Genomic DNA, 13,888 nt, shown 5'->3' with positions numbered 1-13,888 from the left:
ACGGCAAATCCGTTCGAGCCTACATAATGTTACAGGTATCGCAGGTACTGTGTCTAAGCCAATATAAGTATACAATGCTAGGTCGTATCCGAATCAAGATCCGTAGTGGAACGCGAATGTTATTTCTGATCGTTCACAATGTCCTGCAACAGGGGCCTGCCCGTCAAGATAGCTTCCCCAGATGACCTGATAACCTTCGCCCTCTTCGCTTTCTCTCCATCACCACTCACTGCGCGTAGTACACTGTTCTCAGAGGCATCGGAAGTCATGTCTGTAGCACTACGCTTCCGCGGTACCACATTGCCGAAGTTGTGCATGAGGTGAGCGTCAGGAGAGAGAGTCTGGATCCAACCCTGGCGATCCATCAACTCGAAGAAGTCCTTGAGTAATGGCGCCTGTTGGAGGGTCTTCCGCGAGCCGATGATGATGAGCTTTGAGCGTGCACGGGTGAAAGAGACGTTCATCCGGCGCCAGTCTTTCATAAGCTCTCCAATCTTGAAGGGTGTTCAGATAATGTCATTGAGCGATGCACAGCAGGACAGATGACGTACCAAGCCTTCGCTGTTTGAGCGGACCATGGAGATGATGATACAGTCTTTGTCGCGTCCCTGACTTCGGTCAGCGGTCAGGATCTCCAGCCCCTTCCTTTCTTGCAGCAGGTACGATAGGAGCTTGAGCTGCTGTCGATATAGCGAGATGACGCCGATCTGGTGTTGCTCAGCGCCACACCCAAGCAGACATTCCGTCACCTGGTGAACCAAAGAAGCTTCGATCTGATTCTCGACGAGGTCCCCCACGCGGGAATCGTGCGCAGGGACATTGTCTGTGTCGACGAATACGGCCTTGCAGCTAGCAGCAACAAAGCGCGACGTGAACATGAGCCCTGCCTGCTCAACGGAGTAGCAGTTGGACATACCTCTCGCTCATCAGCTGGCTTAGCCAACATCCAGAATCGCGACAAGTCGACCTGCTATGCACAAGCGCCATGAACTTCTTCTCCTGCGGCAAATGAAGGCCCCGCGAGGCCACTGAGTCTGAACCACACTTCAACCGGTTGCTGTATATGAGCTTATTCGACAATAGCATGATGTCCGAGTTCATCCGGTACTGATGCGTGAGGTCGACGACAGCTTCGGGATGCGCGTCCGATAGACGTCGGAATAGGGAGACTTCGAGACCACCCTTTCTCGCAGCCTTGTTCTTGACCTGCAACGCGATAAAGTCACTTGTTAAGTGACGAGACGCGCAATGCTCACCAGCGGCGGTAATTGGAAGTGGTCGCCAACGAGCACAAACTTGTCTGCGAAGCGCAACGGGCCGAGACACGTGGGCAGTGTGATCTGTGACGCTTCGTCGACAATGCAGTAGTCGAACTTCCGTTTTGCAAACAAAGGGCTAAGGACGTGTCGGTACAACGAGCCGAACGGTTCAGACACACCGGAACTCACTGGTCGATGGTCAAGCACGTGGTCGCTACAACAGGCGGTGACATGACCTGGTGTTCCAGTTGCTCGATGGTCTTCGCGAGGGGACGCGCCGCCAATGTGCGAGACTGGACTTCCGGGTGTATCTTGGGGAAAAGGTCCGTATGAAGAAGCAGAACCGCAAACTCGTGCTGAGCTTACCTTGTCGAGGTTGCCTAATCTCAGGACGTCGAAGCCCGCGTCGTCCAGTTTCATCAAGATATTGTCGACAGCAGAATGCGTGTATGACGTGAGCAACACAGTCTTGCCGGCATTGACCAGCTGCTCGATGATGGCAGCAATGACAGTCGTCTTCCCAGTCCCAGGCATACCCAGAATGAGGGCGTAATCCTGAGCACGCAACACCGTCCGTACCGCCAAAAGCTGGTCTTTGTTCAGATGCGCCAAGGCAGGGGCTGTCTTAGCAACCAGGTGGTCGCCCTCATCTTCAACAAAGCGTGGCTCCGTGAGGTCCACGATCAGTTCGAGCATCCGCGAGTCGGCCCCAGCGTAGAACAACTGCGCAAGGTTGTCCCGGATGCGTGCCATGCCGCCGAACATCTCGTCCTTGTCGATCCGGAAGACGACCTTGTCCACGAAGCCCTCCCGTCGGCCACGCAAGCGATCCATGATCATCTCCTCGTCAAGCTCGTGATCGACCCCTAACACGACCGATTCCGGTGCCAGCTCGATGACAAAGCCCCGCGCCAGCGCGAGTAGGCCAGGCTCAACCGAGACGACGACGGCGTCGCCGATACCCATGTGGCCGCTCAGGAGGGAAATACCACCAGACTTCGCTTTCACGAAGCGGTAGGTAAGTCGATGGATCTTACCCTCTTTCTTGGTGGTGGGTTTCAAGGAGTCAGGGGGGGTGTAGAACAAATCGAGGACCATGTCGCTGAAACATCTTCCCTTCTCTTCGCGTTCTGGGGCGGACATCGTCCAGAGCTCTTTACGGAAGCGAACGAGGTCCTTCTCCTCGAGGGAGATCAGCGCCTCCCATTTCTTGAAAAATGCGGCTTGTGCCGAGGTCAGATGGCCGGTCTTGAGAGCGTAGATGTCCGCGATGTCTGACGTGGTGTCCACGACGCCTTCGACAGCCTGATGTTTATACTCATCAGAATAAATCATCCTTGTGTGGACATATGTCGGCCGTACCTTGCGGTATAACATACACGTGTCCAATGCGAAGCATTTACCACATGTCCGGTTGTCGTCGATAGTGGATGGCAGGAATGACTCTAAATCATCTATGGTTGCCTCCCCGCTGACCTGATCTTCAGAGACGGCAATCTCGCCCTTCGCTCTGAGCCGACTCATCATATGCCCCGCTAGCTCATTGCGAGAGACCAGAAGCGCTCTGAGCTCGTTCCTTGCCGCAGGGACCCGGACAACCTCCTCGCTCTGCGTGTAGTACAGCAATCCGCTGGGGATCTCCGTGCCATAACGCTCGCCCATGAGGAGCGTGTAGAGCATCGTCTGCGCCCTATGCTCCATACCAGCGACCGCACGGCCCGTCTTGATCTCAAAAGGCATGGGAGACCTGCTCTCTCGAACCTGCGGTGCCGCGCGAGCGAATGGCGTACTCGAGTCGTCGATGTCTTGCACAACAGCTTCGACGGACGCATCGATCTTGCCCTTGAGCCCGTAGGCAGGGGACCAGATGTCCTCTTCGATGTCGTATAGCTGCGGAATGGCCAGGAGGGATCGCTCGTCGCGACTCGCCCTCGTGTTGGTCATTAGAGCTTCAGGCTGTCATTATATAGTCAGCGGTTTGCACAACATAACAGATATCCCGCAATCACCTTCGGCGAAGGAGCAATATACTTGTCTGCGAAGGCTCTCAGCCCCTTGGCTCGAGCCTTGACTTCAATGATGGCCTGTGGCATGCTCATGCCGATCCTCAGCAGCTCCCCGAGGCTGCGCTGCGCAGCCTCAGAGATCTGCTTGTCCATGAACTTGTCGTCCCACTTCGCGACGCTCAGACATGTCTGCATGACCTCGTGTAGAATGTTACCCCAGACGAGTGACGGGGTGACGTCAGAGCTCGAGCGGACCATGTTGGCCAGGAGAGGCCTCCTCGAACAGTGGGAGGCATTGGAGAGCGAAGTCGAAGTGATCAGGATGTCGGGATGGTGGATAAAGTAGTTCGCCTTGGAACAGACGGATATGGTCAGCACTCCGGTTGAAGGCTCCCTTGACCAATCGCCAATTGCGTTGACAATGTCACCTGTAACAACTGGTTTGATATCTCATCTTACACTCCACAAGTATGAAACCTACCAGGACAGACATCAGCGTGCGTCCAGTCGTCGCGAAGGATGATCTGATGATGTTCCTTGGTCGGTACCGCAGTCACGTCTAAAATCTGAAGCATGTCAGGAACATACAGAATATTTGGCGCAGTGTCAGGGCGCTTTCTGATCTACCTTCTTGGAGCGGCCCTTGACCATGCGATGCTCTACTGCTTTCACTGTACAGCGAGTGACCTTCGGGCCCTTCGCGGTTTCTTCAGAAACAGCGTACCTAGATCGCTGATAGAAACAGTAAGCACAGTGGTATAAAGAGCTGCATGGTATCACTGTCCACCTTCGGTTTGACTGGGCTACTCTTTCGTGGAGTCATAAAGTCAGAGTTCATGTCATCCCAGTCCCAATCCTCAGCTCCATCTAGGAGGGCGTCGAGGTTGATATTTTCTGCGACATGTACCGCAACTTCATGGGTATTACTTGGCAGCTTGGCCAAACACGAGTCTGGAGTCCTGCGTGAGGGATTCTTGGACTTGGTGGCGCGAACGGGAGTGCGTGGTGGAGGGATAGTGGCGACGCGTCGGCGGGAAGGAGAAGAGTGCGGTGGAGGGGCAACGGCGGCAGAGCTGTCAAGCTCCGAGAAGAGGCTATCCAGAAAGTTGGATTCCTCAACCTCCGTATGTCGGGTTGGAGGCATCGTCGGGATCTCGTGGCGGACGCGTCGCAGGCGTGTGTCCACTCAGCCTCATCAACGCGACCCGCGTTCTTTGTCTTTGTTTGGGCTTATGGGCGCTTCACGTGGCTTTCGCAGTGCTTCGTCCAATTGTCCCCGAAACGGTTGTCGGCTCGTTCGAAATGCCTCCTAAAATGATCGATGTCTATCTTTATACTTCGACTGATTATACGATGCAGCATTACACGATAAAAAGCATGAGTAGTGAAGAGTCTCATACAACAGGTCAGAACAGCAAAATGTCGAGCTCGCAGCGTACCACTACTACGCGGATACAGGCATGATGGGCGAGAGCACAACCATCCCATCACTAAGAGGCTCGCTAGCTGGCAGAGCACATATGCAACCGCAGCCGGTCGCACACAGCGCGTCGTCCCGTGCCTGCCAGCACTTGAGATGAGAAACATGGAGACATTTCGAGCAGAGGTGATGCAACCCTTCAGATGTGATATCGTCAGTTGCTGCCCATCATGTCCGCTAAGGCCGTGAACTCACCCTTCACAGTCAGACGACAGATTGAGCAACGGGCAATCAGCCGACTGCGACACTCAAAACATCGCGTAGCTTCTACTTCGTTGGGCTGTCCGCACCCTTCACACGGCCGGAGGTAGCCTACGGGCGAGCAAACTCGGTCAGTGGTCCCACCAGCTTTAGTGAGAAAGCAACCCACCTATTCGTGCAGAGTAGAGCGTCTCATCGGACACGACAATGTCGGGAGACAACCTCTGTATGTCATCCTCGACTAGCTTGAGTAGCTCGCCGCGCTTTTCAGGGAGCTGCCACGCGAGCAGCATCTCGGCATAAGCGAGTACGTGACACAACAGTTGCCCCCGCATCTCAGGGGACAGGAACGATCTGCAAGTTTACGGCATGATGAGTCTCCGAAGGTCCGTGGAGAGACGGCCACAGGTGTGACTCACGGAGGTATCTCATCTGCAGAAGATTGGAATGATATATGTCGCTTCTCCGACAGCGTCGACCGTCCAGACAGCACCTGCGAGAAAGTCGGCCGCCTCTTGGACCCTAATGGCGGCATGGACGCGTTCAGGGTATCCGGTGCTTCCCAGGACAACTTCGCAATCGGCGAGTTTGACGACGGGCGCGCGCTGTCGCGCTTGACCATCGCGCGTCGAGCTCCCGAGGGCAGACCTACTTTCACGCCTTCCGGTGTCGTGCTTGTATGGCTTCGGACACCTTTGTAGCAACTCAATCAAAGGAAGACAGGATAGCAGGGCTGCGAACGCACCGGATACTAACTGCCTCATGCTGCCTGCATTGAACAGACTTGACCACGAACCCTTGGAAGAAGGCGAGTTAAGAGACAACACGCCTCCCGGTGTAAGGGTGGGGGTGGAGGGGTTCGACGAAGCAGGAGAGAATGGGCTGCCCTGGCGATTGCTACGTCTCCGCGGATCGAAGTACTCCAAGCTAATCTTACGCTGCGCGACGAATGCACCGGGCGAGAGCGAGGCAGGTGTTGAGTGCGGCGCAGGACTCGGCTGGTCCGTGTCTGTGCGAGGAGCTCCATCATCAGCATGAGCTACAGACACGTGGAGTCAAAGTACCTCACCAGGCGGGAACGACTTCAGAAGAAGGACAGAAAGGAATACGAGCATCTGAATATCCTTCTCTCTCAGCATCTCTTCGTACCTAGGCTTCATCAGCACGACAGGCCTCGAATTACGGACAGGAGAGGAAAACCTACAGTCTTGTAGCCAACGTAGCCAGCAACGGATCAACTCCACCATGAGCCATTATGACGTTCTGATCCCCCTTCCTGCTCGCCAGCACATGCAACATGCCAAAGATCCGCTCATGATCACTCCTACCAAGTATCCGCGCGACTGTCGCATTGGTTTTGCATACTTCTGCAAAGTCCCTCCCGCTCAGCGCATACTGTGCCCCCGCCTCAGTATCCGGGATACCGAGGATGCCCTCAGTTCGCTTGATGTAAACACTGCTCCGTCTGGTAGGCAGCAAGGCATAGTCGTCCTCCATCGGTCGGGATTGATCCGAAACGCGTCGCGGCTGGCTGATCGGCATCATGTGTGCATGAGGATGAGCGTACGAGAACGTAAAAAGGTTGTCCATGATACGGAGGACGTTATGCGAGCTGCTCGTGTCGTCGCTTCGCTTACGCTCCGCTGACTGAGATTCGCGATCCATGGCGGCGGAGCTGAGTCGTTTGACTGCGTCCGAAAGGAGCGCGGGCGACTGGAAGAGCCGAGACGCACCATTTTGGGGGCGGGAAGCGACGGAAGGAGATACAGAGATTTCACGCAATGGATTGCGAACAATCCTTGGCGGGGCGCGGAAGAAGCAGACAAGTTGGCCTACAATCGTTTTCCAGATTAGCGCATGTGCTGTATGTGATTATGAAGCAGCGTACCGTTGACACCAAACACCCCCTGCGATGTCCGTGGCTCTGCCAGATTCTTGTCTCCCCTGAGGACGGCGGACGTAGGTTCCCCTCTTCGCGCAGTAGGCGCTTCGTCCTCGGATGACGACTCCGAATCGATCGTGGCATGGTGACCGCTGCCCTCCTGCTGATCGTTGAACAACAGGAATCGGAGACACTTCTCCAGACATGGCCGCTGCTTCTCGCGGATCTCGCGGAGCCTGCGCAGGATAAATGCACGCTGCCTCATTGAGATCAAGGGGCTACGCTCCAAGTCCACGGTGGGGACGCCGCCGGGGAAGGTGGCCTGGGGATACTCTCGAGGGAACGTGAAGGTGATTCTGAGGAATACAGACGTAGACTCTCCCCAGGGACCCTGTAGGCCGAACGTACAAGTACGCTTCTTGCCGCTAAAGTCTGCCTGAACATTGAGAGCCTCAACATATGATGAGATAAAGAGATGACCAGAGCCCTACCCTCTCGAGCTTGAGCTTTGGGGAGTTCAGCTTAGCCACAACAGAAGTGATCCTGGAAATATTTTCAGTGTCGTGATAAGAGGGCCACCAATAGCGTTACCCACTCTTCCTGCAGCGTCAGAGCAGGATCCACATACTCCTCCGCCCTTTCCCTCTCCTTCTCCCGACTTGTGCTCGCGTCCCTCGGCCTCGAACGGGCCTGCGACACCGACTGCGACCGCTCCAACACCGACGGCGGCCTCGACCTTGACCCGATCCTCGACACGTCCCCACTATCGCCTCCGCTCCCCGGCCCCGAACTCCCATCTCGGACACCGCCCACCTTGACGTTCGATATCCACTGTAAAGTCGTGATGTGCGACGAGCGGCCCCCCGCGAACGGCCCGCGGCTCATCGTACCGATATTCCCGCTGTCTTTCACGCTCGCCGCCGCCGCCGTCACAGGCGTTGTCGGCACTAACACCGGCCGTGAGCGCGCCTGTTGCCACTCCGGCTGCTCCTCGTGCGCTGGGACATCGGCGGCCTTTTTGTGCCCGGTGGACTCGCGCGGGGCGAACCTGACGAGACGGTGGGGCTGTGGGGCGCGCACTTCGGCGAGGATACCGCGGAAGCCGATGGGCGCTGAGAGCGTCGGGGGGAGGTCGTTGCCTATCGGGGGGTTGCTGAAGGAGACTTTGGAGTCCCTACGGCTGGGTGCAGTAGCCATCGTTCGCGTAGGCGTCATCCCTGCCTTCTGTGAAGTCAAGAAAAAAGAGTGAGGATGGGTAACGCTGACGTCGAAGACGAGGAGCCATGCCTGGATCGTCTCGGTGTCAACCGGCCAAAACCGCAACGTCTTGTCCTTCGACCAAGTGATCAGCTGGAACTCGTTGTTATCTGCTTCTCCAAGTGAGCAAGCACTGCGAGCAGAGCAGGTGCCTATCCCAGGAGCGACTGACCTTGGCCACCACGCCTCCACACGAACTCCTTCACGACGTCTGTGTGACCCTCGAATTTCTCAATTGGGACCGTTGGTTCCTCATGCGCGTACATCTCAAGCGCCGTCTCGCCCCTCTGCGGTAAGCTCAACACGCCCTGGCCGAACGGCAGGTCGCGCGCGCGCCACACGGGGTACGAAGTATTGATGGTGACGTTGGTTGTCGCAGTGTGCGTGTCCCATATCTTGATGGTCTTGTCCAGGGAACAGGTCACGAGCTCATTACGCCTGTCGTGTGCCCAGTCAATTCCGTAGATCTTGGCCTTATGAGCCCGTATCCGTTTGATAGGTAACGACCCTTTCTTTTAATATGTCGTCAGGGGCGGACAGGAGCGAATCGTGAAATCTCACTAACCCGTCTATCCCAGATTAAAACCTCGTCTGAATGAGACGAGGCGAGGATGTTTCCGTCAACTCGATTCCACTTGACTTGGGTTCCGCCCGCTGTAAAAAAGGCGTTGAGTTATAGCACTGTAATGCGAATTTGTCATTGCTACTCACGGCCAAACGCACAAAGCCCTGGAGCATTCGGCCGGTCAATTATCTAAGCCTTCAACGTCTACTGCGCGCTCACCCATGATAGGTTTCTGCACTGTTCGCAGATCCCAAGCCCACTGCCACGAGTCGATGCCTGTGCTTATGACGATGTCCGGCTCGATCGTATGCCAATTGATGTCCGTTATGGCGCGATAGTGAGACCGCAGTACGTGTTCAATGGACGTTCGCCCACCCAAGAACAAATTCCATATGAGTCTTTGTCAGATGAGTGTGAATGAGTGCAAATGTCAGCAGTTGGGCACCACTCACAGCTTCTCGCTCGAGGTAGAGATGATGTATTCGTTGTGCGAGGGATGCGGGTTCCATTGGACATCGGCAACGTCCCAGGTGCCTCCTTGAGGGAGGAAGCTATACGGTAGTTCGGACGATGCGCATGGCTCTCCGAAGAGACGAGACTTACCGAGGTAGGTGAAAGGGTGCTTCCAAATCAATGATGAACAGGCCTTTCCGACTGCATGCGGTATGACGGGTCAAGGCAAGCATTCACATTGTGCAGGACTACATACGCTGCGAGTACCACATCTCGATTGTCTGGGCTGATGCTCATCTGCCCATCGCCCATACCATAATAAGCACACTTGATTGGGGAACACATGTCGCAAGACTCACGTTCCCGACGGCATCCCCCATGAGCACCTTCATGTCTATCTGGAGACTACGCTTGAGATTCGTGCCATCCTCCGGAGAAGGAGGTCCCTCCACGTCCGGCCGGATGGTGGTCGCGGTAGATGCGGGCATCCCAGACAAGGGCGTTGACCCTATATACCGTGCTTCCATCACATTTCCAGATTACGTCCTAGGCTAGCGCGTGAACACGGCAATCTTGCGTAAGAAATGACAAACTGGAGTCAAGTAAGCGTCTGCAGCGGGCGTAGCTAGCAATAAGAGGTGATTTCAGAGAGCGAGACGATGTACGGAGTAGGACAGAGGACGTCAGTGTCCATCTGTAGAAGCTTGCCCTCGGATCGACGGCCCGGGCCGATGCAGCCAGAGGCCCGATTAGACGCCTGATACATCGGCACAGAAGTACTTACAACGCGAGGAATGTCCAGTCTAACGCTTCCAGCTACATAAACACATCTTCTCTGTCCACTCGGTTATCCAGTCGTCGGTCCATAACATCATGTGGGAGTCTCCAACATTGCTCGTAGGGTGTGTCACTTACATGTCTCAGGCCTCCCAAAGGTGCCGGAAAGAGGAAGAACACGACTGTGTATAGTGATGATTCCCCCACACCCCCAGTGCCCGTTAGTGTACTCGTTTTCTGACTCATTCTCAAAGCTGACCGAACCCTGACAAACTCAGACACTTGCGGAACAGCTGTCCTACCTCCAGTATCCTCGGCCCTTCAAGAATCCAAACTACACCAAGAACACGAACCGCCGGACGAAGAATCTGAAGGCGGTCCTTACCCAGGAGCGCGAGCGAGAGAAGAACGAGCGGGAGAGGCGGAGACAAGAGAAGGAAGAAAATATGGATGTCGATGGTGAGCAGCCGGCGGAGGATCCACTTGAGGATGACCTTCCTACATGTGAGTACTGGTGTACACCCTCCAGCGTCAAGCGAACCTACAGCCGCCACTGCAGACGCATCGATTGAGGCACCCCCATCTGTCTTGCCTCAACGGCGATATTGCGATATCACTGGACTGGAGGTGAGGTTCTCCTCACGCCCCGAGAGGTTTGCGGTATTCACCCTTGGTCCGTCTAGGGGCCATACACGGATCCTGCCACCGGGCTCCGATACCATGACAAGAGTATATACGAGCTGATCAGGGGTCTTGTGAGTCCTTTGATGCTAGACACTATCCCTAGAACTCACGCGCGACACAGAGTGCGACAGCAGCAAAGGAGTACTTGTCAGCTCGTGGTGTCAACCCCATCGTCAAGTAACGCAGGTCCGCTTTTCGAAACTGCATCTTTATAGCAGTATGTACTTCTGTTGTAGGATCGTACTGCCTTGTTGGCTTTGTACTCTGTCGAACCAGCATGCTTTTCGTCTTCGATATGCCATCGGCTAGCCGTCAGTCATGTCTTGACTTGAGTCATCGTGATTCGCCAAATGGTGTCCGTGAGGCGTCTCAATGCCAACGTATCAAAACGTGCAATTGGTACGTCTTGAGCCCTCGTCCATTTCCAACGAGCTTAACCCATATCAAACGACAGGACAGCCGTGCCTCCCAGAACCTCATAAGTTGTATCTAGCTCCTTAGCGCCGACATTGTCCGGTGGAGAACCTGCTGACGCAACTGAGCGGAGCATGACCTGCAAAGGAGACTCGAAGGAAGATACGCCCACCGCACCGGTCCTTTTGTCTCCAACTCGCTGGCGTAACTTTCGCCCATGCTGTACCGGGTTGTAGGCATACCTTCGACTAGCGACGAGCGCAGCCAGAGTTCAAGCTTACGCACCTATCATCAACAATTTAGCACCCGTCAGCCACAGTGTGATGGCTTTGGAGATGTCTTCTTGCGCCGCAGTGACTGGGGTTCGTACGAGCGAGTGTGGGTTTCATATGCACAGGTTCAGCACCCTGCATCAATGTGGCCGTGTAGGACCTGCAGTCGTGTGGGTCATCTGTCACCCGCGCTTTCTGTGCGGGACGCTCAAGTCCGCAGCCTTGACTCGAGATGATCGGACGCATGAGGCCCAGATAAAAAAACCTCAATGCTATACGAGGACGCCACCTGTGCCTCGACCATCCTCGTTCACAGCTGAACAAACGTCGATAGTCCATAACCCGCTCTTGAGCAGATCATGTCGTCCTCTGCGGACTCCGCCGAGATTGCTCGCATCATCTATGATGAGAATGCTTAGTGAGTGGTCCTCTGTTTTAGCGTTCTTGACATATAGCTCACATTTCTTAGCATGATAGAGGATCTCACCGGAATAAGCCCTGTGGGTGAGTGTTTTGCGATACCGGCAGATGATATGGAGTGACATGGCCGTCCAGCTATGTTCGTCTATCACTACCTCATCACGTTTGGGCGAGAAGTCGCCCTATTTTGGAGACGGCCGATTACGGGATCCTCTATCATATTCTTTATAAACAGGTACCTCCCCCTATTTGTGATATGCTATGGGACGCCATGGCCGCTATCGTCCGACCTCCAAGTGCGTACACACCTCTAGCTACCAGTGAGACTGTTTCTAACCCTCTCTCGCAGAGGTGAACATCCATGATCCTTGTTACTCGGCTTTGCATGACTGACATCCCGCAGCTGCAAGGCAGAGGTGTGGTCAAAACAATTGACGGAATATTTCCAGTACTATCCATGGGCAGGTGCGCCGTTCATGGGGCTTCATGCTATGCGTAATTGAACTTAACACCGGGTGCAGCATTCTCAGCACTGAGAGTGTACGCTCTCGGCGGGCGAAATTGGTTCCTGGCTGCTTTGGTGTTCATCCTTGGTTGCTCTGGTCCGATCTTCCACTATGTTAGTGACACTGCCAATCGCCGTCGAGGTCATGAAGCCGATGCTGACGACTCTTCAGGTCAGACTGCATTGGCTCCGTATCTTCCTCTACCCAGGAGAGGGGTGCACCTATTCTGTGACCAGTATCCCAGTTCACCTCTCCGCGATGTATGTGTTTCGCTTACGAGCTAGAGCGAAAGCGTCCCTTCTGATACAACGCCCATAGATGTATGCATTTAATTGCCTTACTTTCGGCGTTGTACTGACGGACCTGGACACACTAGTGTTTATCATGAATTATTCGCTTAGCATATCTGCAGACCTCTTGGTCTTGATAGTCACCTGGCGGGCAACGTATAACCAAGGCAAAGGCTTGGCTGGATTAGGGCAGAAGAAGTCTCTTTCGGGAATGTTATTGAGAGACGGTGAGTACCCCCAAACCTGAATTTCGGAGAGTTGTGACCGCCAGACTGATATGCGAGCAATATCACCACAGGTGCTTCATACTTCGTGTAGGAAGAAGCATGCATTGGGCGGTTTCAACCCTATACTGACATGCTCTTGTATGTCATGCTACAGGGCAATCACCACTGTGAAGAGTGTTGATTTCATCCTCGGCCTACTTTCAGTATGTGTTCAGATACAATGATTTCACAGAACATGAGTGTTTGACACCCACCCTGTAGATCTATGGCAGCTTTGAATACTTGAGCGAGGTGGTATATTATGAAGAACCGTAAGCAAGCTTCCGCACTCCTCATGCACCCCGCACGATGATCACGCTGACGCAAGCCTCAGTCTCACAGCTATCTTGGTCTCCCATTTCCTCATGGATCTTCAGGAAGCGAGCACCGACGCGACACAGGGTATCAGCTTCGATGATTCAGATGGGACCATCAATTTCAACCGGGTGGTCGGTTCCATCGCGTCTTCGCTTCCAGCTCCTGGAGAGGAGGCGATCATGACACAGGAGAGGGACTCCGAAGAAGGCACCGGAGACGAAGATTTGTCGGTCGAAGAACATGAAAGCACCTAGTATCGATGAGACCAGTCAATATTGATCAGATCAGCGTGACGCTTTCTTTCTTTCTTTCTAGATCCCGTTTATTGCCCTGCGAGGCCGCGCCTCATGGTAGGCCTTAAACTACAAATACTATCGACGTGAGTAAGAAGTGGGTGTTCGGCTGTACATGGTGAGCACAAGGCTCGAGCTAACTAGGGGGTTGTGGTGGGGAAGTAGCGGTGGCGAACGGGGCAAGGGGAAGTGCTAGGCGATGACCGGAAGGAGGGGTGCAAGGGTACACTAGTGGTGGAATGGTGAGTAGCAGGGCGCAGTACCTATGCGTTGTGGCCGCCTGTCCACCCTTGGCCAGTGAAGGCTAGGGTACGGGTTGCAAACCTGCCGCCCAATGGGTACGATTGCGTCCCTGGGACCCGCCTCTTGCTGCGGTCAGGAGTACGCCCGGCGGTATCCCCGCCGTTCGTCAGAACTCCCCCGCCCCTAGAGCGGGCAGATGCCCGCAACGCATAGGTACAAGGGATCCATTGTCTCGGATACATGCATGACCAGCGGGTATATGTAGGGACACTGTATCGTACTGAACGTGTGTGAGTGTAGCC

General features: G+C 54.7%; 4 protein-coding genes across 4 annotated transcripts; 2 read left to right on the top strand and 2 right to left on the bottom strand.

Annotated features, from left to right (window-relative positions):
* Positions 1-119: 119 nt before the first annotated feature.
* On the bottom strand, positions 120-4,197 carry DICSQDRAFT_112321 (Dna2-domain-containing protein; the record flags this gene model as incomplete). Its single annotated transcript, XM_007370212.1, has 10 exons — positions 4,053-4,197; positions 3,893-3,997; positions 3,747-3,831; positions 3,269-3,693; positions 2,622-3,215; positions 1,626-2,564; positions 1,449-1,570; positions 917-1,225; positions 552-849; positions 120-494 (listed from the first exon to the last, which is right to left on the bottom strand). The coding sequence occupies exons 1-10, from the start codon at positions 4,101-4,103 to the stop codon at positions 120-122; spliced, it is 3,303 nt and encodes a 1,100-aa protein (XP_007370274.1). The 5' UTR covers positions 4,104-4,197.
* Positions 4,198-4,709: 512 nt separating this feature from the next.
* On the bottom strand, positions 4,710-9,591 carry DICSQDRAFT_70401 (uncharacterized protein; the record flags this gene model as incomplete). The annotated part of the gene is made up of 19 exons (XM_007370211.1): positions 4,710-4,882; positions 4,941-5,036; positions 5,116-5,300; positions 5,366-5,579; positions 5,692-5,939; positions 6,030-6,095; positions 6,151-6,778; positions 6,835-7,253; positions 7,309-7,371; positions 7,424-8,052; positions 8,104-8,195; positions 8,258-8,597; positions 8,651-8,739; positions 8,797-8,814; positions 8,870-9,048; positions 9,103-9,201; positions 9,254-9,304; positions 9,360-9,400; positions 9,463-9,591. 19 exons carry the CDS (start codon positions 9,589-9,591, stop codon positions 4,710-4,712), a joined length of 3,759 nt encoding a protein of 1,252 aa, XP_007370273.1.
* Positions 9,592-9,949: 358 nt separating this feature from the next.
* Positions 9,950-10,830, top strand: DICSQDRAFT_140748 (uncharacterized protein). Its single transcript, XM_007370210.1, has 6 exons — positions 9,950-9,978; positions 10,028-10,100; positions 10,159-10,384; positions 10,440-10,507; positions 10,564-10,635; positions 10,686-10,830. Coding segments are annotated over exons 1-6 (501 nt in total). The 5' UTR covers positions 9,950-9,976; the 3' UTR covers positions 10,746-10,830.
* Positions 10,831-11,609: 779 nt separating this feature from the next.
* On the top strand, positions 11,610-13,333 carry DICSQDRAFT_163624 (uncharacterized protein; the record flags this gene model as incomplete). The annotated part of the gene is made up of 11 exons (XM_007370209.1): positions 11,610-11,668; positions 11,720-11,754; positions 11,806-11,905; positions 12,074-12,135; positions 12,192-12,289; positions 12,348-12,438; positions 12,553-12,693; positions 12,765-12,780; positions 12,848-12,896; positions 12,955-13,004; positions 13,067-13,333. The coding sequence occupies 11 exons, from the start codon at positions 11,610-11,612 to the stop codon at positions 13,302-13,304; spliced, it is 939 nt and encodes a 312-aa protein (XP_007370271.1). The 3' UTR covers positions 13,305-13,333.
* Between the last annotated feature and the right edge of the window lie 555 nt (positions 13,334-13,888).

This window comes from Dichomitus squalens (assembly GCF_000275845.1).
Source record: "Dichomitus squalens LYAD-421 SS1 unplaced genomic scaffold DICSQscaffold_63, whole genome shotgun sequence".
Taxonomy (NCBI): Eukaryota; Fungi; Basidiomycota; class Agaricomycetes; order Polyporales; family Polyporaceae; genus Dichomitus; species Dichomitus squalens.
The sequence above is the reverse complement of the archived record's forward strand: the minus strand, read 5'-3'. Positions and strand labels throughout refer to the sequence as shown.

Excerpts from the sequence above, each read along its gene's own strand:
- DICSQDRAFT_140748 (XM_007370210.1), top strand. Across the intron at positions 10,385-10,439 it reads TGAGGATGACCTTCCTACAT|ACGCATCGATTGAGGCACCC; the intron begins GTGAGTACTGGT and ends CCGCCACTGCAG. Across the intron at positions 10,508-10,563 it reads GCGATATCACTGGACTGGAG|GGGCCATACACGGATCCTGC; the intron begins GTGAGGTTCTCC and ends TGGTCCGTCTAG.